At 48.6% G+C, this 26618-nt stretch overlaps 1 protein-coding gene and 1 long non-coding RNA gene across 2 annotated transcripts in view; both read right to left on the bottom strand.

Moving 5' to 3' along the window:
- Window positions 1–26618, bottom strand: part of LOC137348861 (zinc finger protein 665-like) — a 46164-nt gene that overhangs the window by 8524 nt on the left and 11022 nt on the right. The window contains exon 5 of the mRNA XM_068014094.1: window positions 2111–2224. Within this exon, the coding sequence (XP_067870195.1) occupies window positions 2111–2224 (114 nt within the window). The remainder of the gene's footprint in view (window positions 1–2110; window positions 2225–26618) is intronic.
- On the bottom strand, window positions 8965–25797 carry LOC137349429 (uncharacterized). Its single transcript, XR_010969398.1, has 3 exons — window positions 25518–25797; window positions 16633–16756; window positions 8965–9576 (listed from the first exon to the last, which is right to left on the bottom strand). It is a non-coding gene; the product is annotated as an uncharacterized lncRNA (long non-coding RNA).

Raw genomic sequence — 26618 nt, 5'->3', positions numbered from 1 at the left:
CGCGGGGGCGGAGAGCGGGCGCGGGGGCGGAGAGCGGGCGCGGGGGCGGAGAGCGGGCGCGGGGGCGGAGAGCGGGCGCGGGGGCGGAGAGCGGGCGCGGGGGCGGAGAGCGGGCGCGGGGGCGGAGAGCGGGCGCGGGGGCGGAGAGCGGGGGCGGAGAGCGGGCGCGGGGGCGGAGAGCGGGCGCGGGGGCGGAGAGCGGGCGCGGGGGCGGAGAGCGGGCGCGGGGGCGGAGAGCGGGCGCGGGGGCGGAGAGCGGGCGCGGGGGCGGGGGAGGAGAGCGGGGGCGGGGGAGGAGAGCGGGGGCGGGGGCGGAGAGCGGGCGCGGGGGCGGGGGAGGAGAGCGGGGGCGGGGGAGGAGAGCGGGGGCGGGGGAGGAGAGCGGGGGCGGGGGAGGAGAGCGGGGGCGGGGGAGGAGAGCGGGGGCGGGGGAGGAGAGCGGGGGCGGGGGAGGAGAGCGGGGGCGGGGGAGGAGAGCGGGGGCGGGGGAGGAGAGCGGGGGCGGGGGAGGAGAGCGGGGGCGGGGGAGGAGAGCGGGGGCGGGGGAGGAGAGCGGGGGCGGGGGAGGAGAGCGGGGGCGGGGGAGGAGAGCGGGGGCGGGGGAGGAGAGCGGGGGCGGGGGAGGAGAGCGGGGGCGGGGGAGGAGAGCGGGGGCGGGGGAGGAGAGCGGGGGCGGGGGAGGAGAGCGGGGGAGGAGAGCGGGGGCGGGGGAGGAGAGCGGGGGCGGGGGAGGAGAGCGGGGGCGGGGGAGGAGAGCGGGGGCGGGGGAGGAGAGCGGGGGCGGGGGAGGAGAGCGGGGGCGGGGGAGGAGAGCGGGGGCGGGGGAGGAGAGCGGGGGCGGGGGAGGAGAGCGGGGGCGGGGGAGGAGAGCGGGGGCGGGGGAGGAGAGCGGGCGCGGGGGAGGAGAGCGGGCGCGGGGGCGGGGGAGGAGAGCGGGCGCGGGGGCGGGGGAGGAGAGCGGGCGCGGGGGCGGGGGAGGAGAGCGGGCGCGGGGGCGGGGGAGGAGAGCGGGCGCGGGGGAGGAGAGCGCGCGCGGGGGCGGGGGAGGGGGTTGAGAGAGTTTCCTCATTTAAAGCTTATTCACAAAAATGCACATTTTTGTTATTTTGATGAACAGTAAAATACATTTCTCATACCTTTACCCTTCCAAAAGTTGCTCACCTCCGGCCCCCTATGTCGGACAAAAATTTAGAATGCAGCCCCTAATGCGTAAAGGCATCTCCTGATCTATACTAACAGTTGTAACATCCTGAAAATTTCCAGGCTGTCAGAAGGGAAAGACAGAGGCAATATATGCTTAATGGCACAGATCTGAAGAGTGTGCAGGGACAGAGGAACCTGGGGGTTCATATGTTTAGATCACTGAAGGTGGCAGGACATATTGAGAACAGTTATTAAAGAATATGGGATCTTTGACTTGATAAATGTGGCACAGTGGCGCAGTGGTTAGCACCGCAGCCTCACAGCTCCAGCGACCCAGGTTCAATTCTGGGTGCTGTCTGTGTGGAGTTTGCAAGTTCTCCCTGTGTCTGCGTGGGTTTCCTCCGGGTGCTCCGGTTTCCTCCCACAGCCAAAAGACTTGCAAGTTGACAGGTAAATGGGCCATTATAAATTGCCCCTAGTATAGGTAGGTGGTAGGGGAATATAGGGACAGGTGAGGATGTGGTAGGAATATGGGATTAGTGTAGGATTAGTATAAATGGGTGGTTAATGGTCGGCACAGACTCAGTGGGCTGAAGGGTCTGTTTCAGTGCTGTATCTCTAAATCTAAATCTAAATAGAGGTATTGAGTGCAAAAGCAGGGAAGTTGAGGGAAACTTTTATAAAACTCTGGTTCAGCCACAACTAGAGTATTACATCCAGTTCTGATCACCACACTTCAGTAAGGATGGGAAGGTCCTTGAGAGGGTGTCGAGGAGATTTACCAGAATGGTTCCAGGGATGAGGGAATTTAGCTACAAGGTTAGGTTGGAGAAGCTGGGATTGTTCTCCTTGGAACGCGGGACTGGGAGCTTCTTATTGGGGGTGTTGAGGCCTACACCGGATATTTCTGAAGCCTCCATGCACATCCGCCAGCTTCATTCCTCCCCTGCACTCGGCGATTTCTCACCCACTGAGGATCTGACACGACTGCTTCCGTCCAGCTCGAGCACCTTCACTGCCTTTGATTCTGTGAGCAACTCGTGCAATAAAACAAAAGCAAAGTCCTGCAGATGCTGGAAATCTGAAATAAAAGGAGAAAATGCTGGAAATACTCAGCAGGTCTCTGTGAAGAGAGAAACATATTTAATGTTTCAAGCACATCAAACAGCTGGTGCCTGCAGCCTGGAACTCGGAGTGGGAGGAGGAAGAATGAGGAGAGACAATATAGTCCAACATTCACAGCAACCGACAATCCACCGACATTACCGGGATAGGGAGACAGAGTTTAGAAACACTCAGCAACACAACTCCAGTAAAAGATCCCAGGAGGAAAAGGGGGAGCAGTGTGTGTACCTGCCCTGATATCCCCCTCCCCAGGCCTGTCAGTCAAACCCCCCACTCCTCCCAGTCCACAGCTCAGCTATCAGCTTGAGCCAGCCCTGCCCAGGTGTGGCCGAGTCCAAGGGGAGTCTTTGTGGAAGCAGGGAGTGGGGGAGGGGGGACCTCCTGCCCTGTGCTGTGTCCCAAATGGTTCCTCCCTCCCCCAGGCCCCTTTATAACTGAGCTCAGTTTCCCGCAGCTGCCGCCCGCTCGGTGCAAACGCAGGACCGGGAGTTTATTATTGGGGGTGTTGAGGCCTACACCGGGTGTTTCTGAAGCCTCCCCGCCAACCAGCCGCTACTTACCGGCTGCAGAAGCGTCTCTCCACCGGCACTCGCGCCAAACACTCATCCGCAATACGCCTGCGCACCCGGGTCTTAACCTCTGACCTGTGAGCTCACAATGTCCGGGTGATTAACGGCAGCTGCGGACCAATAGGAAAAGGGGGCGGGGCAGGAGGACAGATTCTGCGCAGTTCCTCCCTCATTTGCTTCTCTTTGAAAGCCCGAGGATGAATCCATCAGCATCCGGGACCTGTCAGCCCGCAGCTCCATTAGTTCCTTTTCATAAAACTGTCTCATTCCCTTTGAAATGTTTCAATTAAACCTGCCTCCACCACACTCTCAGACAGTGCATTCCACACATTAACCACTCGCTGGGTGGAAAAGTTTTTCCTCATGTTATTTTTGTTTCTCTTCACAATTACTTTAAATCTGTTCCCTCTGGTCCTCAATCCTTTCACCAGTGGGAACAGTTTCTCTCCATCTACTCTGTTTGACCTGATGCCATGAGACATCATGGGGTCCGGAGCCCATGTTGAGGACGTCTCGGGCAACTCCCTCCTGACTGTATAACACTGTGCCGTCACCTCTGCTGGGTCTGTCCTGCTGGTGGGACACCTAGGGATGGTGATGGCAGTGTCTGGGACATTGTCTCTAAGGTATGATTCTCTGTCCAGACCCCTCATGATTTTGAATACCTCGATCAAATCACCTCTCAGCCTTCTCTCCAAGGAAAACAGCACACTTTTTCTTCTTTATCGTAATCTCTACCTCTTTTATAATCCAGGGAGCTCTGGATTTATTTGCCCAACCTTTCCACTTCGAGGGAACATATGTTGACTGTGCCCGAACTCTCTTTTTTGAAGGTTACCCATTGTTCAGCTGTCAGGTTTCCTGGCAACTTTTGAATCTTACCCCATTGAAGTTGTCTTTCCCCAGTTAATTACTCTTACTCTGGATTGTTCTTTGTCCTTTTCTATGGTCAGCCTAAATCTTATGATACAATGATCAATCTCCCCGACATGCTCCCCCACTGATACTTGATCCACTTGGCCCACCTCATTCTCAAGAACCAGGTCTAGGAATGCCTCCTTTCTCATTGGACTAGCAACATACTGTTGTGGAAAAATTTCCTGAACAACTCTGGGAACACTTCCCCCTCACTGCCCTTTACACTACTACTATCCCACTATATGTTTGAAAAATTAAAGTCCCCCATTAGAACTACCCTATAATTTTTGCACCTCTCTGTAATTCCCTTGCATTTTTTCTCCTCCACGTTCTTCCCACTAGCTGGTAGCCTATAGACAACACCGAGCAATGTAAATGCACCTTTTTTGTTCCTTCGTTCCAGCCAAATTGATTCTTTTCTCGACACCAATGGGACATCCTTTTTCTCCAACACTGCAATGTTCTCATTAATCAATACTCCACCACCCCTTTCCCTTTCCTTTCTTTCCTGAACACCTTGTATCCAGGAATATTTAACACCCAGTCCTGCCCTTCTTTGAGCCAGGCCTCTCTTCTAACCACATCATATTTCCACATGGCAATCTGCACCTGTACCTCACCAATCTTATTAACCACACTCTGTGCATTCACATACATGCACATTAACCCCGATTTAAACTTTATTATTTTCTCCCTGACTCTGACCCCACCTTATATATAGGGACAGGTGGGGATGTGGTAGGAATATGGAATTAATGTAGGATTAGTATAAATGGGTGGTTGATGGTCGGCACAGACTCGGTGGGCCGAAGGGCCTGTTTCAGTGCTGTATCACTAAATAAAAAAAAATAAAAAAATTATAACTTGCTATTCCCTACTCCAGTGCTAACTATCTCTCCCAGTATTCTGTGCACCTTGGTGTTCCGGTCTGATATTTTCCCCTGGTTCCCATACCCCTGACAAGTTACCAGTTTTGCTTCGCTCCAATCTGAGCTCCATCTCAGGTTTCCATCCCCTTACCAATCTAGTTTAAACCCTCCCCAACAGCACTAGTAATCTCCCTGTGAGGATATTAGTCCCAATCCTGCTTCGATGCAACCCGTCCATCTTGTACAGGTCCCACCTGTCCCAGTGCCTCAGAAATCTGATGCCCTCCCTCCCACACCAGTTCTCCAACCACCTGTTCAGTCAGTCAATTCTCCTATTCCGATGCTCACTTGCACATGGGAGTGGGAGTAATCCTGAAATAACTGCTTTTGAGGTCCTGCTATTTTTAATCTCCTTCCTAGCTCCCTAAAATTTGTTGCCAGGACCTCATTTACCCTTTCCATCTATGTTAATGGTGCCAACGTGGACCACGACCTCTGGCTGTTCACCTTCCCCCAGATAAATGTCCTGTAGCCGTACCGTGACATCCTTGATCCTGGCACCAGGGAGGCAACACACCATCCTGGAGTCCGACCTATGGCTGCAGAAAGACTTCTGTGTTCCCCTGACTAATGAAAGCCCCATCACGACTGCTCTTCTACTCTTCCTCCTCCCCTCCTGTGCAGCTGAGGCACCTGTTGTGCCACAAACGTGGCTCTGTCTGCACTCCTCTGAGGAACCATCACCCTCACCAGTATCGAAAATGGAAAGCCGATTAGCAAGTGAGATCATATCAGGGGACTCCTGCACTACCTGCCTGGTTCTCTTAGACTGTCTGTCGGTTACCCATTCCTTATCCTCCTGCATGCTTCTAACCTGTGGTGTGATCACCTCCCTAAACCTGCTATCCATGTAGTTCTCTGCATTGTGGATGCACCACAGTGACTCCAGCCACTGCTCGAGATCCAAACCCTGGAGCTCAAGCTTGTGCAGCCGGTGACACTTCCTGCAGATGTGTTTTTCTAGGACACATGGTGCGTCCACGACATCCCACATGTCACAAGCTGTGCTTTGTACTCAGCCAAGCTGCCGTGCCAGACCTTAACTTAACCGACTATTTAGAAGTAGAATATGTGACCACTTACTCAACCAACCAGCACCTTTCACTGCACAGAAACAAGAACCAAATACTGGAGGACAGAAAAAGTAGAAAAAAGGAGCACCTCCTCTCCCCTTCACTGAACTCACCACTCAGCAAACACATACCTCCAGACTCTGTTTACAATCTGCACTCATCAATCTTTTAGTCATTCTTTGCTGTTTTTCTACATTCTGTCCAACATTCTGATCTGCCACCCATCTTTGTGCAATTCCATTCCTTTAATTTTGATATGACCTTTAACATTTCCAGTAAACCATGGTTAGTGAGTCCTCCCCACTCCGAATCCTGTTCATACTGAGAATCCCAGGGTGGAGAGCTGGGATATCCTGTCTCAAAACACAGTCACAGAGACACAGCATCATTTACAGCACAGAACATGGCCATTTGGCCCATCAATTCCATGTCAGCTCTCCAGGGAGCAATCCACTCAGTCCCACTGCCCCACATCAGCCCATAGCCCTGCAAGTTTATTTCCTTCAAGTGACCATCCAGTTTCCTTTGAAAATCATTGATTATTTCCACTTCCACCACACACATTGGCAGCGAGTTCCAGGTCAGAACCACTTGCTGCAGAAGAAGTTCTTCCTCACATTCCTGCTTCAACTCTTCCTCAAAACCTTCAATCTGTGTTCCCTAGTTCTTGTACCATTAGTTCAAGGGAACAGTTTTTCTTTGTCTAATTTATCAAAGTCTCTCAGAATCTTGTACATTTCTATGAAATTTTCCCTCAATCTCCTTTGCTCCAAGGAGAACAACCCCAACTTCTCCAACCTACCCTTGTGAACTCTCTGCTGTGTCAGCAGGTGGGATAACTGAGTGAATCCCTTCCCACACACTGAGCAGGTGAACGGCCCCTCCCCAGTGTGACTGCGTTAATGAATATCCAGCTTTGATGGGGAACCCAATCCCTTCCCACAGTCCCCACATTTCCATGGTTTCTCCATGGTGAGGGTGTCCTTGTGTCTCTCCAGGTTGGATGATCAGTTGAAGCCTCGTCCACACACAGAACACGTGTACAGTTTCTCCCCGCTGTGAATGGTGTGATGTTTTCTCAGGCTGTGTAACTGGTTAAAGCTCTTTCCACAGTCAGTCACTGGAACACTCTCACTCGGGTGTGTGTGTGTGTCTCGGTGCTTTTCCAGTCACACTGATGTTTGAAATCTTTTTCCACAGGCAGAACAGACAAACATTTCTCCTTCCACATTCTCAGTCCGATGATATTCAGGTCCTGATGAATCGAGTGTTTCTGTCAGATCTTGATGTGATGTTTGGTTTGAATTTCCCGTCAGTAAATCCTCCCCTTCTAATACCCTGTAAAAGGAGTTTACAAAAGTCAGCACTGTCAGTCCAGGATAGAAATTCAGAACAGACAGTTCTAGTTTCAATGGAACATTCTTTCCTCTCTTGTTTCCCCCAAACATGTGGTCCATTCAAAGTAAAAGAAGCTAAAATAAGCAACAAATTGTAACAGAAGCAAAGGGAACCTTCCCAACTAAACCAGAACATTGCTCCCAGTGTCCACGAGACACTCCGTATCCTGAGGTGTCCACCGGTTGCAGAAGGCCACCCGGCACAGACAAGACCACGGAAGACAGGGCAGCAGCTAAAGTGACACCCCCACTCCCAACATGGTCCCTGTACATCCTGGACCTACACATTGTTTCTCAGCCTGAGCGAGAGGGAGAGAGAGAGATGGAGAAGGTGACAACTGAGTGTTTAAATAGACAAGACAGATACAAACCTGGGTGGGTTTGGGGTGGATGAGGTGAGGGAGAGGAGGGCATTGGGGGGACTGGGGGGTTTTGGAAGGGCAGGTCATCGAAAGGGCTGTGGGTGTGGGTGGTGTTTTAACCAGGCCCAAGAGCAGGTCCAGGAAAAGATCCTCCAACCTCCCCACCCCACCTCCACACCAAGTGGCCAGAGATTAGGTGAATGGGGCTAAACTGTAACCAAGGTCATTGATAAGGTCACACTAGGCAGACTGGTCATGAAAATAAAAGCAAAGCAGCAAGTTAGAGTCAAAATTGACTCAAGAGGCAGGAAAGCAAAGAGTAATGGTTGATGAGTGTGTGTGTGACTGGAAGGCTGTTTTCAGTGAGGTTCTGCAGGGATCAGTACTGGGTCCTTTGCTTTTTGTTCTATATATCAATGGTTTGGACTTGAATGTAGGGGTTTGATTAAAAAGTTTGCAGATGATACAAAAATTGACCATGTGGTTGATAATGAAGAAGAAAGCTGTAAACTGCAGGAAGATATCAATGGATTGGTTAGGTGGGCAGAATAGTGACAAATGGAATTCAATCCGGAGAAGTGTGAGGTAATGTATTTGGAGACAGCCAACAGGGCAAGGGAATACACAATAAATGATGGGATATTGAGAAGTATAGAGGAACAGAGGGAACTTGGAGTGCATGTTCATAGATCCCTGAATATGGCTGGGCAGGTAGATAAGGCGGAAGGGATACTTGCCTTTATTGGCCAAGGCAGAGAACATAAGAGCATGGAGGTTACTCTGGAAATGTATAAAACATTGGTTAGAACACAGCTGGAGGACTGTGTACAGTTCTGGTCACTGCACTGTCGGAAAGATGTGGCTATATTAGAGAGGGTACAGAGGAGATTTACGAGGATGTTGTCTGGATTGGAGAATTTTAGTTCTGAGGAAATATTGGATAGGTGAGGGTTGTTTTCTTTGGAATAGAAGAGGCTGAGGGGAGACCGAATTGAAGTGTAGAAAATGATGATGGGTCTAGATAGAGTGGTTAGGAAGGACCTATTCCCCTTGGCTGAGGGGTCCATAATCAGGTGCATAGATTTAGGGTAAGAGGTAGGAAATTTAAAAGGGATTTGAGGAGAAATGTTTTCAGCCAGAGGGCGGTGGGGATCTGCAACTCACTGCCTGGGAGGGTGGTAGAGGCAGAAACCCTCACAACAATTAAAAAGTACTTGCATATGCACCTGAAGTGTCCTAAACTACAAGGGTATTATTACGACCGACCGCACAAGTCAAAGCCCCACAATCAAAATATACAATTTTGATAGTGGTGGGAGAAACACACTGTTGATTCAGTCCCGTCCCTCACAGATCGCCTGACATTTTATACAATCCAAATTAAAGAAAGATCCAGCCAAATTGTACCATCTATTAACCCCCGAATAAGGTTAACCAAACCAGGTGTCTTTAGATCAACAAATAAACTGTTTAATTAGAAAAACTAAATTCTTAAACACTGCTAACATATAAACATTTAAAACAGAAAAGAATAGTGTCTTTGCATATTTACGGTCCTGCCAAAGTGAAATCTTCCCATGTGGAATAGTCCAATGTTGCTTGAAGTCCTCACAGCCGTGTGATGGGGGGAGAAGATAAAAAGGTTCTTCAACAGTCTAGTTCAGCAGTTGAATTGATGCTGTTCTTCTCCAGCGATAAATTTCAACAATTACAGTTCAGTAGTTAAAGGAATTGGTTATTTTCTTTTAAGAAATTAATCTGGCTTGACATCAGAATTCTGGGAGTATAATAAATAGGGTTTAAATAAACCAAAGTGAGCTCTCTTTTCCTTCAGTATATGCTGGATGATAATCTGTGTCTGTCTCTGTTAACAGTGTCTCAAAAGCCAGTTTTTCCAACTAATTTCAAATGTCAATTGGAAACAATGTATCTCTCGATCTTCAGTCTGAGTGGCTGTATCCCGGGGCAACGAGAATACATTCTTTGACTCAGTCTCTGGAGCTTGTTGCCTTAAAGCAGTACTGCTCCTTTTCCAGCCTGAAAGGCACACCGCATTCTTCCTGGAAAAAAAATACAGGATCATAACACTATGGACCAAGAGCTGGAAAGCGGGATTAGGCTGGATGGTTCCTTGTCAGCCAGCGAGGACACGCTGGGCCGAATGGCCTCCTTCCGTACTGTAAATTTCCAGGATTCTAAGTTGAGGAACAACCCACTTAGGTAACGATACAGGGGCTGTAACCTCTCACACTGAATATATACATGGCCCATGGACTCTTCAAGGCTGCAAACATCACATGCAGCCTGAGAGTGGGTGAAGCTGCTTAAAACCCTATTGTCCAGGATGCCCCATCTCCTGGGCACTCGGACCCAGTTGGAAACAGAGTTTGTCAGGTTCTGTTTGCTTTCTGTGCCCTCACCAAGATGGCTGTGCTTGCACCCTGACCCCGCCCTGTCCAAGATGGTGGCCAGAGACCCCTCTCCCCCGGGCCTGTCACCACAAGGTAAACATGGGGCCTCTTGGCCTACCCCAGGTGTATATGAAGCCTCCCAGCCCACCCACGGCTCTAATTCCTCCCCTGTACCCACAATCTCCTCTCGCCTCCCGATCCACCTGGTCCATCTCCATTACCTACGCTGGACATGCTCAGCGCACAGTCTGATTCCGCGCCGATGCACTCAGCCCCTGTGGTCATTGAAAAGGGACTGACCCTTATCACGGGAGTCCTGGGTAATGAATCCTCCACTGAAAGCTCCAAATATTGAATGGATGATTTTGTGTCATCCCATTGAGATCAGGGCCAGAGAGACAATGGAAAAATTATTAAATAAATTATACAGAAACCCGAGTGCCCGGGACATCAACTATAGTGTGAAGTACAGTGGGAATTCTGTTCTTCACCCAAATTTGGACTCAGGAATTAGAGGGATGTTTTCATAACTTGTAGTTGACACCAAACTGGATGATAGAACTAATAATGAGGAGGAGTGCATTGAAATCCAGGAAGACATAAACAGGCTGGCAGACTGGACAGAAATGGGAAATGAAATTCAACATAGTGAAATGTGAACTGGTTCATTTTGGGAGGAGGAATAAGGAGGCCAGTTATCGGTTGGAATGTAAGAAATTAAATGGAGCAGAGGAGCAAAGAGATCTGGGAACAGAGTCACATAAATCACTAAAAGGAGCAACACAAGTCGATAAGAGAGCAAAGAAAGAACAAAGAACAGTCCAGCACAGGAACAGGCCATTCGGCCCTCCAAGCCTGCGCCAATCTTGATGCCTGTCTAAACTAAAACCTTCTGCACTTCCGGGAACTGTATCCCTCTATTCCCATCCTATTGATGTATTTGTCAAGATGCCTCTTAAATGTCGCTATCGTACCTGCTTCCACCACCTCCCCCGGCAGCAGGTTCCAGGCATTCACCACCCTCTGTGTAAAGAACTTGCCTCGCACATCCCCTCTAAACTTTGCCCCTTGCACCTTAAACCTAAGTCCCCGAGTATCTGACTCCTCCACCCTGGGAAAAAGCTTGACTATCCACTCTGTCCATGCCGCTCATAACTTTGTAAACCTCTATCATGTCGCCCCTCCACCTCCGTCATTCCAGTGAAAACAATCCGAGTTTATCCACCTCTCCTCATAGCTAATGCCCTCCAGACCAGGCAACATCCTGGGAAACCTCTTCTGTACCCTCTCCAAAGCCTCCATGTCCTTCTGGTAGTGTGGCGACCAGACCTGCACGCAATATTCTAAGTGTGGCCTAACTAAAGTTCTGTACAGCTGCAGCATGACTTGCAATTTTTATACTCTATGCCCCGACCGATGAAGGCAAGCATGCCGTATGCCTTCTTGACTACCTTATCCACCTGCGTTGCCACTTTCAGTGACCTGTGGACCTGTACGCCCAGATCTCTCTGCCTGTCAATACTCCTAAGGGTTCTGCCATTTATTGTATACCTCCCACCTGTATTAGACCTTCCAAAATGCATTACCTCACATTTGTCCGGATTAAACTCCATCTGCCATTTCTCCGCCCAAGTCTCCAACCGATTTTTTTCCTGCTGTATCCTCTGACAATCGTCATCATCATCCGCAACTCCACCAACCTTTGTGTCGTCTGCAAACTTACTAATCAGACCAGCTACATTTTCCTCCAAATCATTAAAATATACTACAAACAGCAAAGGTCCCAGCAGTGATCCCTGCGGAACACCACGAGTCACATCCCTCCATTCAGAAAAGCACCCTTCCACTGCTACCCTCTGTCTTCTATGACTGACCCAGTTCTGTATCCATCTTGCCAGCTCACCTCTGATCCCGTGTGACTTCACCTTTTCTACCAGTCTGCCATGAGGGACCTTGTCAAAGGCTTTACTGAAGTCCATATAGACAACATCCACTGCCCTTCCTTCATCAATCATCTTTGTCACTTCCTCAAAAAACTCGATCAAGTTAGTGAGACACGACCTCCCCTTCACAAAACCATGCTGTCTCTCACTAATAAGTTCGTTTGTTTCCAAATGGGAGTAAATCCTGTCCCGAAGAATCCTCTCCAATAATTTCCCTACCACTGACGTAAGGCTCACCGGCCTATAATGTCCTGGATTACCCCTGCTCCCCTTCTTAAACAAAGGAACAACATTGATTATTGTCCAGTCCTCTGGGACCTCACCTGTAGCAAATGAGGACACCAAGATTTCTGTCAAGGCCCCAGCAATTTCTTCCCTTGCCTCCCTCAGTATTCTGGGGTAGATCCCATCAGGCCCTGGGGACTTATCTACCTTAATGCTTTGCAAGACACCCAACACCTCCTCCTTTTTGATAATGAGATGACTGAGACTATCTGCACTCCCTTCCCTGGACTCATCATTCACCAAGTCGTTCTCTTTGGTGAATACTGAAGCAAAGTACTCATTTAGTACCTCGCCCATTTCCTCTGGCTCCACACATAGATTCCTTCCTCTGTCCTTGAGTGGGCCAACCCTTTCCCTGGTTACCCTCTTGCTCTTCATATACATATAAAAAGCCTTGGGATTCTCCTTCATCCTGTTTGCCAATGACTTCTCATGACACCTTTTAGCCCTCCTCACTCCTTGCTTAAGTTCCTTCCTACTCTCTTTATATTCCTCAAGGGCTTCATCTGTTCCTAGCCTTCCAGCCCTTATGAATGCTTCCTTTTTCTTTTTGACCAGGCTCACAATATCCCGCGTTATCCAAGGTTCCTGAAACTTGCCAAACTTGTCTTTCTTCCTCACAGGAACATGCTGGTCCTGGATTCTAATCACCTGACGTTTGAAAGACTCCCATATGCCAGATGTTGATTTACCCTCAAACAGCCGCCCCCAACCTAATTTCTTCAGTTCCTGCCTAATATTTTTATAATTAGCCTTCCCCTAATTTCGCACCTTCACCCGAGGACGACTCTTATCCTTATCCACAAGTACCTTGAAACTTACGGAATTATGGTCACCGTTCCAGAAATGCTCCCTGACTGAAATTTCGACCACCTGGCCGGGCTCATTCCCCCAATACCAGGTCCAGTACGGCCCCTTCCCCAGTTGGACTGTCTACATATTGTTTCAAGAAGCCCTCCTGGATGCTCCTTACAAATTCTGCCCCATCCAAGCCCCTAGCACTAAGTGAGTCCCAGTCAATATAGGGGAAGTTAAAATAACCCACCACCACAACCCTGTTACCTTTACAACTTTCCAAAATCTGTCTACAGATCTGCTCCTCTACCTCCCGCTGGCTGTTGGGAGGCCTGTAGTAAACCCCCAAAATCATGACTGCACCCTTCCTATTCCTGAGCTCCACCCATATTGCCTCACTGCATGACCCCTCTGAGGTGTCCTCCCGCAGTACAGCTGTGATATTCTCCTTAAGATGTTCTTTTCGAGAGGAATACAATGTAACAGCAGGGAGGGAATGTTAAATTTATAGAGAACCTCACTTAGAAGGACTGTGAGCCGTTCTGGTCTCCAGATTAAAAAAGGATATTGAAGACTGAAGAAAGTGCAGAATAGATTTACAAAGATGTCACCAGAGAGGATGTTACTATCCAGCAAGATTGAGCAGGCTGGGGATCCTTTCTCTGGAAAAGAGAAGACTAGGAGGAGATCTGATAGAGGTCTTTAAAATTGTCAGTCAGTCAGAACAAGGGGGCAGCAATATAATACAGACATTAACAGGTCAAATAGAGAACTTAGGAGGAATTTCTCTTCTCAGAGAGTGGTGAGAATGTGGAACTCACTGCCATGTGGAGTGGTTGAAGGTGAGAACAATGATGTGTTTAAGGGGAGGCGCAATACATTTATGAGGGAGAAGGGAATAGAGGGATGTGGGGGCAGGGTGGGATGATGTAATTAGATTGGGAGGAGGCTCATGTGGATTATAAACAGCAGCACAGACTAGAGGGGCTGAACGGCCTGTTTCTGGGCTGTAATTCTGTGTACATTCAGCCTGGGTGGATTAATGCTCAGGTTCACTGGGCCCAGGGGTGGATTAATGAAAGTTCTGGCTCTATGTTTTAGACGATGCTGCCGAGTACTGCAGGTGATGGAGAAGAGTTTCTCTCTATCTACCCTATCAGTTTCAATTAATATCTTGAAAACTTTGATCAAATCACCCCTTAATCTTCTGAATTCCAGGGACTACAACCCTCACAGTGAGGTGATTCATTCTGGCAGAAGGAATAGGGAGAGGCAACAAACACTTAATGGTACAGTTCTAAAGAATTTGCAGGGATAGAGGGACCTGAGGGTTCATGTGCAGAGATCACTGAAAGTGGAAGGATGTATTGAGGGAACAGTTGGCAAAGCAAATGGGATCTTGGGCCTCATAAATAGAGGTATTGAACACAAAAGGAAGGAAGTGATGCTGAACATTTATAAAGCTCTGGTTAGGCCACAACTAGAGTATTGCATCCAGTTCTGGTCACCACACTTTAGGAAGGATGTGAAGGTCCTTGAGAGGGTGCAGAGATTTATCAGAATGGTTCCTGAGATGAGAGAATTTAACTACAAGGTTAGGTTGGAGGAGCTGGTGTTGTTCTCCTTGGAGCAAAGGAGATTGAGGGGAGATCTGATAGAGGTGTTGAAAATGATGACAGGTTTAGATAAGGCAGACCAAGAAAAGCTGTTCCCATTAGCTGATGATACAAGGATTAGTGGACACAGATTCAGGTTTTGAGATACAGGAGGGATGTGAGGAAGCAGCTTTTTTACACAGTGAATGGTAATGACCTGGAACTCACTGCCTACGAGGGTGGTGGAAGTGGAGATGATCAATGATTACAAAAGGAAATTGGATGGGCACTTGAGGGAAATAAACCTGCAGGACTATGGGGATTGAGTGGGGGAATGGGACTGACTGGATTGTTCTACAGAGAGTGGGATTAGAATTAGAATATTACAGCGCAGTACAGGCCCTTCGGCCCTCGATGTTGCGCCGATCATCTGACCTACACTATTCCATTTACATCCATATGTCTATCCAATGACCACTTAAATGCCCTTAAAGTTGGCGAGTCTACTACTGTTGCAGGCAGGGCGTTCCACGCCCCTACTACTCTCTGCGTAAAGAAACTACCTCTGACATCTGTCCTATATCTTTCACCCCTCAACTTAAAGCTATGTCCCCTCGTGTTTGCCATCCTCATCCGAGGAAAAAGACTCTCACTATCCACCCTATCTAACCCTCTGATTATCTTGTATGTCTCTATTAAGTCACCTCTCCTCCTCCTTCTCTCTAACGAAAACAACCCCAAGTCCCTCAGCCTTTCCTCGTAAGACCTTCCTTCCATACCAGGCAACATCCTAGTAAATCTCCTCTGCACCCTTTCCAAAGCTTCGACATCCTTCCTATAATGCGGTGACCAGAACTGCACGCAATACTCCAGGTGCGGCCTCACCAGAGTTTTGTACAGCTGCATCATGACCCCGTGGCTCTGAAACTCGATCCCCCTACTAATAAAGGCTAACACACCATATGCCTTCTTAACAGCCCTATTAACCTGGGTAGCAACTTTCAGGGATTTATGTACCTGGATACCAAGATCTCTCTGCTCATCTACACTACCAAGAATCTTCCCATTAGCCCAGTACTCTGCATTGCTGTTACTCCTTCCAAAGTGAATCACCTCACACTTCTCCGCATTAAACTCCATTTGCCATCTCTCAGCCCAGCTCTGCAGCCTATCTATGTCCCTCTGTACCCTACAACACCCTTCGACACTATCCACAACTCCACCGACCTTCGTGTCATCCGCAAATTTACTAACCCACCCTTCTACACCCTCATCCAGGTCGTTTATAAAAATGACAAACAGCAGTGGCCCCAAAACAGAACCTTGCGGTACACCACTAGTAACTAAACTCCAGGATGAACATTTGCCATCAACCACCACCCTCTGTCTTCTTTCAGCTAGCCAATTTCTGATCCAAAGCTCTAAATCACCTTCAACCCCATACTTGCGTATTTTCTGCAATAGCCTACCGTGGGGAACCTTATCAAACGCCTTACTGAAATCCATATACACCACATCCACGGCTTTACCCTCATCCACCTGTTTGGTCACCTTCTCGAAAAACTCAATAAGGTTTGTGAGGCACGACCTACCTTTCACAAAACCGTGCTGACTATCGCAAATGAACTTATTCTTTTCAAGATGATTATAAATCCTGTCTCTTATAACCTTTTCCAACATTTTACCCACAACCGAAGTAAGGCTCACAGGTCTATAATTACCAGGGCTGTCTCTACTCCCCTTCTTGAACAAGGGGACAACATTTGCTATCCTCCAGTCTTCCGGCACTATTCCTGTCGACAATGACGACTTGATGGAATCAAAAAGCTCATTGTCCTCCTTCTGTGCTGTAATGACTCTGATTCATTTGTGTAATCTCTCCTCGTAATTTAACCCTTGGAGTCCAGGTATCATTCAGGTAAATCTACACTGCACTCCCTCCAAGGCCATTATATCCTCCCTAAGGTGTGGTGCCCAGAACTGAACACAATACTCCAGGTGTGGTCTAACCAGGGCTTTGTGTATCTCAGTGCTTTTCCACTCTCACTGATACCTGAAATCTTTTCCCACAGACAGAACAGACAAACCTTTCTCCTTCCACATTCAAAGGCCGATGATATCCAGGTCCTGATGTATCGAGTGACTCTGTCAGATCTTGATGTGATGTTTGGCTCGAGATTCCCCATCTGCATATCCCCTGCTTCTAAGCCCCTGTAAAAGGAGTTAACAAAAACCATCACTGTCAGTCCAGGATAGAAATTCACAACATTCTCTCCTCCTGCTTCCTGGCCCAGGATGATTGTACATGCACCCTGCTGTACATTGTCCTGAGGGAGGCCACACACCAGCCTGGATTCACGTCTGCGACTGCAGAAACGCCTGTGTATTCCCCAATCAAATCTCCTATCACTATTGCTCATTCAGTCAGCTTTGTGACCCTCTGTGAAGCTGATCCAACTGTGCTGCCATGGCCTTGACTCTGGCTGCACTCCTTAGATGAACCATCACTTTCATCAGTATTCAGAACTGAATACTGGTTGGAGAGTGAGATGCACTCAGGGGTCTCCTGCATTCCCTGCCTGTTTCTTCTTGACTGTCAGTTGGCCACCCATTGCCTCTCTCCCTCCATACTCTGAAGCTGCAGGGTGACCATATCTATAAACGTGCTGTCCACAAATCTCTCACCTCATGGATGCACCGCAGTGACACCAGCTGCAGTTCATGCTCCGAAAACCGGAGCTCGAGCTGCTGCAACTTGTTTTATCTTCATCCATGTGATGTGGGTGTTGCTGGCTCGGCCAGTATTTATTGTCCATCCCAAACTGCCCTTGACAACTGAGAGGCTCGCTCGGCCATTTCAGAGGGCATATCAGAGTCAGCCACATTGCTGTGGATCTGGAGTCACATGTAGGCCAGACCAGGTAAGGACAGCAGATTTCCCATCTCATGAACCAGATGGCTTTTTAATTGCAGATTTATTAATTGAATTTAAATGTCACCATCTGCCGTGGTGGGATTCGAACCCATGTTCCAGTGACATTACCCCGATGTCACCACCTCCCCCAATGATACTTCCAACACAAATGGTTATCTGGAGTTGGCACATTACACAGGATGTGCACTCCAGAGGTCGGAGCAGCCCCACCATTGGCAGGAATTTGGGACTTGTAACTGCAAAGGCTTTTGTCATCAAAAAGGACTGTAATGTATCAGTGTGGTGTGAGATAGTCAAGTGTTGAATAAGTAAAGAAAATATCTTTGTAAATAGCTGACACCACAATTTACAATCAAAGTGCTGTTTAGATAATTGTGGATTTCTTTTAGTTTAGTTATTAGAACAAAAGACTTAAAATGTGAAATCTTGTGTAATTTATTAGTGTGGTCTGGGGATTCATATCTCATATTTTTCATATTGACAATCTCTGAGGTCGGAACAACTGGAAAGTGGGATGAACAGATACAATGGGCAGAATGGCCTCCTCCTGTGCTGTAAATAGAGTCAGAGAGTTATGCAGCACAGAAACAGGCCCTTCGGCCCATCGTGTCCGTGCCGGTCATCAAGCACCTAACTATTCTAATCCCATTTTCCAGCACTTGGCCCATAGTCTTGTCTGCTATGGTGTTTCAAGTGCTCATCTAAATACTTGTTAAATGTTGTGAGGGTTCCGGCCTCTACCACCTCTTCAGGCAGTGCTTTTCAGATTCCAACCACCCTCTGGGTGAAATTTTTTTTCGCACAAATCCTCTCGAAACCTCCTGCCCCTTACCTTAAAATCAATGTCTCCTGGTTATTGACACCTCCACGAAGGGAAAAAGTTTCTTCCTATCTAACCTATCAATGCCCCTCATAAATTTGAATACCTCAATCATATCCCCCTTCAGCCTTCTCTGCTCTAATGAAAACAACCCCAGCCTTTTCAGTCTCGCTTCATACCTGAAATGCTCCAGCCCAGGCAACATCCTTGTGATACTTCTCTGCACCCTCTCCAGTGCAATCACATCCTTCCTGTAGTGTGGTGCCCAGAACTGTACACAGTACTCCAGCTGTGGCCTAACTAGCGTTTTATACAGTTCCACCATAACCTCCCTGCTCTTATATTCTATGCCTCAGCTGATAAAGACAAGTATCCCATATGCCTTCCTAACCACCTTATCTACCTGTGCTGCTGCCTTCAGTGATCTATGGACAAGTACACCAAGGTCCCTCTGTACTTCCTAGGGTCCTCCCATCCATTGTATATTCCCTTGCCTTGTTAGTCCTCCCAAAATGCATCACCTCACACTTCTCAGGATTAAATCCCATTTGCCACTGCTCTGCCCATCTATATCGTCCTGTAATCTGAGGCTTTTCTCCTCACTATTTACGACACCACCAATTTTCGTGTCATCTGCGAATTTACTTATCATGCCTCCTATAATCACGTCTAAATCATTAATGTACACTACAAACAGCAAGGGTCCCAGTCCCGATCCCTGCGGAACACCACTGGTCACAGGTTTCCACTCGTAAAAACAACCCTCGACCATCACCCTCTGCCTCCTGCCACTAAGCCAATTTTGGATCCAATTTGCCAAATTGCCCTGGATACCATGGGCTCTGACCTTCTTAACCACTCTCCCATGTGGGACCTTATCAAAAGCTTACTGAAATCCATGTAGACTACATCAACTGCTTTACCCTCATCTACACACCTAGTCACTGCCTTGAAAAATTCAATCAAGTTAGTTAGACACGATTCAGCAGACCCATTCACCCGCCTCCAGCATTCTCCCTCTACCTGGAGCCCTCCCCTTGGCCTCTTACCCGCTCTTGATCTCTTCATTGAAAACTGTCGGCGAGACATTGGTCGTCTCAATTTCTCTGCCCCCCTCACTCACTCTAACCTGTCCCCCTCTGAACTTGAGGCACTCCGTTCTCTCAGGTCTAACCCCGACATGGTCATCAAACCTGCAGACAAGGGTGGTGCTGTTGTTGTATGGCGTACCGACCTCTACCTTGCAGAAGCTCAACGCCAACTCACAGACACCTCTTCCTACCTCCCTCTGGACCATGACCCCACCACCGAACATCAAGCCACCGTCCAAAGGACTGTCACTGACCTCATCTCCTCTGGAGATCTTCCCTCTACAGCTTCCAACCTCATAGTCCCACAACCCCGGACAGCCCGCTTCTACCTCCTTCCCAAAATCCACAAACGGGACTGTCCCGGCAGACCCATTGTGTCAGCCTGCTCCTGCCCCACTGAACTTATTTCTTCCTATCTAGACTCTATCTTTTCTCCGCTGGTCCAGTCTCTTCCCACCTACATCCGTGACTCTTCTGACGCCCTACGTCATTTTGACAATTTCCAGTTTCCTGGTCCCAACCGCCTCCTCTTCACTATGGACGTCCAATCGCTCTACACCTCCATCCCCCCACCAGGATGGTTTGAGGGCTCTCCGCTTCTTCCTGGAACAGAGGCCCAACCAGTCCCCATCCACCAACACCCTCCTCCGCCTGGCTGAACTTGTTCTCACATTGAACAACTTCTCCTTCAACTCCATGCATTTCCTTCAAGTAAAAGGTGTCGCTATGGGTACCCGCATGGGTCCTAGTTATGCCTGTCTTTTTGTGGGATATGTCGAGCATTCTTTGTTGCAGTCCTACTCAGGCCCCCTCCCCCAACTCTTTTTCCGGTACATTGATGACAGTATCGGTGCCGTTTCCTGCTCCCGCCCCGAACTGGAAAACTTTATTAACTTTGCTTCCAATTTCCACCCTTCTCTCACCTTTACATGGTCCATCTCTGACACTTCCCTTCCCTTCCTCGACTTCTCTGTCTCCATCTCTGGGGATAGGTATTCTACTAATATCCATTATAAGCCCACTGACTCCCACAGCTACCTCGACTACACTTCTTCACACCCTACCTCCTGTAAGGACTCCATTCCATTCTCCCAGTTTCTCCGTCTCCGACGCATCTGCTCTGATGATGCTACCTTCCATGACGGTGCTTCTGATATGACCTCCTTTTTCCTCGACCGAGGATTTCCCCCCACTGTGGTTGACAGGGCCCTCAACCGTGTCCGACCCATTCCCCGCACCTCTACCCTCACCCCTTCCCCTCCCTCCCAGAACCGTGACAGGGTTCCCCTTGTCCTCACTTTTCATCCCACCAGCCTCCATATCCAAAGGATCATCCTCCGCCATTTTCGCCACCTCCAGCGTGATGCCACTACCAGTCGCATCTTCCCCTCCCTTCCCCTGTCAGCATTCCGAAGGGATCGTTCCCTCCGCGACACCCTGGTCCACTCCTCCATTACCCCCACCACCTCGTCCCCGTCCCAGGGCACCTTCCCTTGCAATCGCAGGAGGTGTAATACCTGCCCATTTACCTCCTCTCTCCTCACTATCCCAGGCCCCAAACACTCCTTTCAGGTGAAGCAGCGATTTACTTGTACTTCTTTCAATGTAGTATACTGTATTCGCTGCTCACAGTGTGGTCTCCTCTACATTGGGGAGACCAAGCGCAGACTGGGTGACCGCTTTGCAGAACATCTCCGCTCAGTCCGCAAGCAGGACCCTGAGCTTCCGGTTGCTTGCCATTTCAACACTCCCCCCTGCTCTCATGCTCACATCTCTGTCCTGGGATTGCTGCAGTGTTCCAGTGAACATCAACACAAGCTCGAGGAACAGCATCTCATCTACCGATTACTACACTTCTTCACACCCTACCTCCTGTAAGGACTCCATTCCATTCTCCCAGTTTCTCCGTCTCCGACGCATCTGCTCTGATGATGCTACCTTCCATGACGGTGCTTCTGATATGACCTCCTTTTTCCTCAACCGAGGATTTCCCCCCACTGTGGTTGACAGGGCCCTCAACCGTGTCCGACCCATTCCCCGCACCTCTACCCTCACCCCTTCCCCTCCCTCCCAGAACCGTGACAGGGTTCCCCTTGTCCTCACTTTTCATCCCACCAGCCTCCATATCCAAAGGATCAGCCTGCCGGACTGAACATTGAGTTCAATAATTTCAGAGCATGACAGCCCCCCACTTTACTTTCATTTTTAGTTATTTTTTCTTCTTTTTTTTCTTCCTTTTTTTTTTACATTCCTTTTTACATTTTTTAACAATCTTTTTTTGCATTTATTTCATTTCATCTTAGTTTGTTCAGTTTGCTTACTCACTGTTTTTTTCAGGTTGTTTTTCTTCAGGTTTGCACTTGCTGCTGTTCAATATTCAGTATATTCACACCTAATCTGTACTAATGCTTTGTCTTTCAACACACCATTAACATATTGTTTGCCTTTGCTCCGTGACCTTTTGGTCAGCTATGTGGCCTGGTCCAATCTGCACCTTCTCCTTTGTTATCTCTTGCCCAACCCCCACCTCACTTGTTTATAATCTGTGACTTTTCTAATATTTGTCAGTTCCGAAGAAGGGTCACTGACCCGAAACGTTAACTCTGTTTCTCTTTCCACAGATGCTGCCAGACCTGCTGAGTGAATCCAGCATTTCTTGTTTTTGTTTCAGATTTCCAGCATCTGCAGTATTTTGCTTTTATTTTAGTTAGACACGATGTCCCCCTGACAAAGCCATGCTGACTATCCCTGATTAATCCCTGCCTCTCCAAGTGGAGATTAATCCTGTCCCTCAGAATTTTTTCCACTATTTTCCCAACCACTGATGTTAGACTCACTGGCCTGTAAGTACCTGGTTTATCCCTGCTACCCTTCTTGATAATGGCACCACATTCGTAGTCCTCCAGTCCTCTGGTACCTCTCCTGTGACCAGAGAGGATCTGAAAATTTATGTCAGAGCCCTCTCCTCCCTTGCCTCACAGAACAGCCTGGGATACATCTCATCTGGGACTGGGGATTTATCCACTTTTAAGCCCGCTAAAACAGCTAACACTTCCTCACTTTCAATGCTAATATGTTCAAGTGTATCACAATCCCCCTCCCTGATCTCTACACCTACATCATCCTTCTCCATAGTGAACACAGATGCAAAGTAATCATTCGCATTTTCCTTGATCTTGCCCGCCAGTGTTTTTTCATGCCCCCTCTTTGCTCTCCTAATTACTTTTTTTGTACCCCCGCTACACTTTCTATCCTCCTCTAGTACCTCCGCTGTTTTCAGCACTTTGAATCTGCCATAAGCCTCCTTCTTTTTTCCTGATCCAATCCTCTATATCCCTTGACATCCAGGGTTCCCTGGACTTGTTGGTCCTACCCTTCACCTTTACGGGTACATGTTGCCTCTGAACCCTCACTATTTCCTCTTTGAATGACTCGCACTGGTCTGATATAGACTTTCCGACAAGTAGCTGCTCCCAGTCCACTTTGGCCAGATTCTGTTTTATCATATTGAAATCGGCCTTCCCCCAATTCAGTACTTTTATTTCCAGCCCGTCTTTGTCTTTTTCCATAATTACCTGAAATCTTAGAGTTATGATCACTATTCCCGAAATGTTCCCCCATTGACACTTCTACCACTTGCCCAGCAGCATTCCCTGGGATTAGGTCCAGTACTGCGCCTTTTCTTGTTGGACTTTCTAGGTACTGGCTCAAAAAAGTCTCCTGTATATATTTTAAGAATTCTGCCCCCTTTAAGTCTTTTACACTCAGACCATCCCAGTTGATATTAGGTAAGTTGAAATACGCTACTATTATTACTCCATTATTTTTACACCTCTCAGAGATTTGCCTACATATCTGCTCCTCTATCTCTCCCTGACTGTTTGGAGGCCTGCAGTACACTCCCAGCCAAGTGATTGTCCCCTTTTTGTTTTTAAGTTTGACTCATCTGGCCTCATTTGAAGAACCTTCTCGGATATCATCCCTCCTTACTGCAGTAATTGACTCCTTAATCAACAGTGCAATGCGACCTTCTCTTTTATCCCTTCTCCTGTCACACCTGAAGATTCAATACCCTGGAATATTGAGTTGCCAGTCCTGCCCTTCCCTCAACCATGTCTCTGTGATAGCAACAATATCATAATCCCATGTGCTAATCAACACCCTCAATTCATCGGTCTTACTAGTCAGACTCCTTGTATTAAAATAAATGCAATCCAGCCTTGCATTTGTCACTTGTGCCTTAACAGGTCTATATTTGCTCTGCCTAACAGACTGACTCAGTTTCTCTTCTATATTTGACAGAGCATCACCCGCTCCTATACCTCCACTCTGTATCCCATTCCTCTGCCAAATGTGTTTAAACTGCCCCCAACAGCACTCGTAAACCTCCCAGCAAGGATGTTCGTCCAACTTGTGCAGCTCCCACCTTTGCCAGAAACAGACCCAGTGATCCAGGAAGCTAAAGCCCTCCCTCCTGCACCATCTCTTCAGCCACGCATTCATCTGCTCTATCCTCCTATTCCTATACTCACTAGCATGTGGCACTGGAGTAATCCAGAGATTTCAACCTTTGAGGTCCTGCTTTTTAATCTGCTACCTAGCTCCTCGTCCCTCTTTCAGGTCCTCATCCCTCTTTTCACCCCCGTCGCTGGTACCAATGTGTTCCACGACCTCTGAATGTTCACCACCCACCCCCCACCACCTTCAGAATGTCCTGCAGCCGCTCTGTGACATCCTTGACCCCAGCACCAGGGAGGCAACATACCATCCTGGAGTCACTTTGTGGCCACAGAAACACCTATCTGGACCCCTTAGGATAGAATCCCCTTTCACTATAGTTCTTCCACTCCTTTTCCTCCCCTGCTGTGCAGCAGAGCCATGCGTGGTACCACAAACTTGGCTGTTGCTGCTTTCCCCTGGGAGGTCATTCCCCCCCCCAACAGTATCCAAAGTGGTATATCTGTTTGAGAGGGGGATGGCCACAGGGGACTCCTGCACTACCTGCCTGCGCCTACTACTTCATCTGGTGGTCACCCATCTCATTTCTGCCTGTGCAGCCATTACCTGCAGTGTGACCACCTCTCTAAACGTGCTATCCACAACGTCCTCAGCATCGCGGATGCTCCACAGTGAATCCACCCGCAGCTCCAGCTCCGTAATGCGGGTAGCCAGTAGTTGCAGCTGGATACACTTCCTGCACACATGGTCGTCAGGGACACTGGAAGCATCCCTGATTTGCCACATCGCGCAGGAGGAGCATATCACGGGGCTGAGCTCTCCTGCCATGACTTAGTACTCACTTTATCACTCAAGGTCTTTTTTCAAACAAAAAACAACTTTCCCCTTATTATTTAAAGCTATTTAAATTGACTAACAGTTGTTACTTACCCAACTAATCACCTTGAAAAGTTACTGTGATATCACTAAGTCCTTTTTTTCCCTCTTTTGAGTCTCAGCGCATGCCGAGACACACAGGGAGCCTGTCGCCGCTCTGGATCAGCTTCCTCACAGGTCCGCCAGTCACCGCTCCGCTCCCAGGTAAGTAAGGGCCTTGAGCCCCGCTCTTCATTTACAGCCTGTCGCTGCTCCTGATCAGCCTCCTTGCAGATCCGCTAGTCACCGCACCGCTCCCAGGTAAGTAAGGGCCTCGAGCCCCGCTCTTTATTTATAGCCTGCCATGTTTTATGTTTTCTATTTTCTATTGCACAGGATGTGCACTGCAGAGGTTGGAGCAGCCCTGCAATTCCTCTAAATATTAGATAATAAACTTGCTACTACAAGCGGCACAGTGGTTAGCACCACAGCCTCACAGCTCCAGTGATTCTGGGTACTGCCTGTACGGAGTTTGCAAGTTCTCCCTGTGACCGCGTGGGTTTCTGCTGGGTGCTCCGGTTTCCTCCCACAGCCAAAGATTTGCAGGTTGATAGGTAAATTGGCCATTGTAAATTGCCCTAAGTGTAGGTTGGGGAATTGAGGGGATGTGGTAGGAATATGGGATTAATGTAGGATTAATATAAATGGCTGGTTGATGGTCGGCACAGACTCGGTGGGCCGAAGGGCCTGTTTCAGTACTGTATCTCTAAATAAATAAATAATAAACCTCAATACTTAAAAATAAAGACTCACCGGCTACTCACTTCCCTTCTCTTGGTGTCAGTTAAATCTCAGGAAGCTGCCCCTTATTCTGATGAAAACTGGAATGTTTAATTTCCAGCTCCTTGAACAAACTTCCTAACTTTGGAGAAAGGGAAACAACGTTTGCACCATCACTTTAATGCGGTTCCACTCACTGACCGGCGACTTTGATTCCAGGCCTGAGAGCCGCTGAAACTCGGTGTGACCGAGGCTGCGCTCAGCTTCCGGGAGCCGCACCGTGCATGCTCCGCGCAAACAGGCGGACTCGATGGGGCGGAGCCTTCTGACGCCTGCGTGTTGCGGTTCTTGGGGTGGAGATAGGCCGTATTTATGCACGCGGTGCATTCTGGGCAGTATATGCTGCCATTTACCAGTCGGAGAATGGACGGGTAGTTCATGTTTCATACTCAAAAATAAAATGGTGTAAAACAGCGAAAATATATTAACGACGCGTTTGCTGGCAACGTAACCAAATAGGTGATGCAGCACTGGTACATGCGCAAATGCAGCCTCATCGACTGAAACGTCACTGTGCCTCAGGCAGCTGCCAGGAGTAAAGATGGCGCTGCTGAATTTGACACAAATCACGAATTAAATCCAAACCGCCTCAATGGTCGCATTCAGGTCCCTGCTCCCTCCCGTGATCGCCGCTTCAATCGCCGCATTCAGTTTCATGCTCAATCCACGCTCCCTCCGATGCCCTTTGACTCGTCATTTTCAATGACTCTCCGCTCTCCCACTCGCCACTCCCTTCCAGCGCTTATTGGGAAGTTCAATGGCGGGGCTTCAACCCAACATTATCGGCGTTAAAAAAAATGTTCACGGTTCACCGCATTGGAGTCCATGCGCAGTGCCGAACTGCTTTTCGCGGAAGCGCAATGCCAAGCAGTGTGAGTGATGGCGGCGGACAAGGTCCTTGTGAGTTGTATCACACACGACACCCCCTTCCCTCCGAGGATGTTTTACTGGAGTTGTGTTGCTGAGTGTTTCGAAACTCTGTCTGCAAGAGCTGGAGGAGATTATAGAGATAGTGAGGCGAGAGGGTATGGAGAGATTTGAAAGCAAGGATGAGGATTTTAAAATTGAGGTGAT

This window comes from Heterodontus francisci, chromosome 34, assembly GCF_036365525.1.
Source record: "Heterodontus francisci isolate sHetFra1 chromosome 34, sHetFra1.hap1, whole genome shotgun sequence".
Lineage (NCBI taxonomy): Eukaryota > Metazoa > Chordata > Chondrichthyes > Heterodontiformes > Heterodontidae > Heterodontus > Heterodontus francisci.
This window is presented reverse-complemented; position numbering and strand designations above follow the sequence as displayed.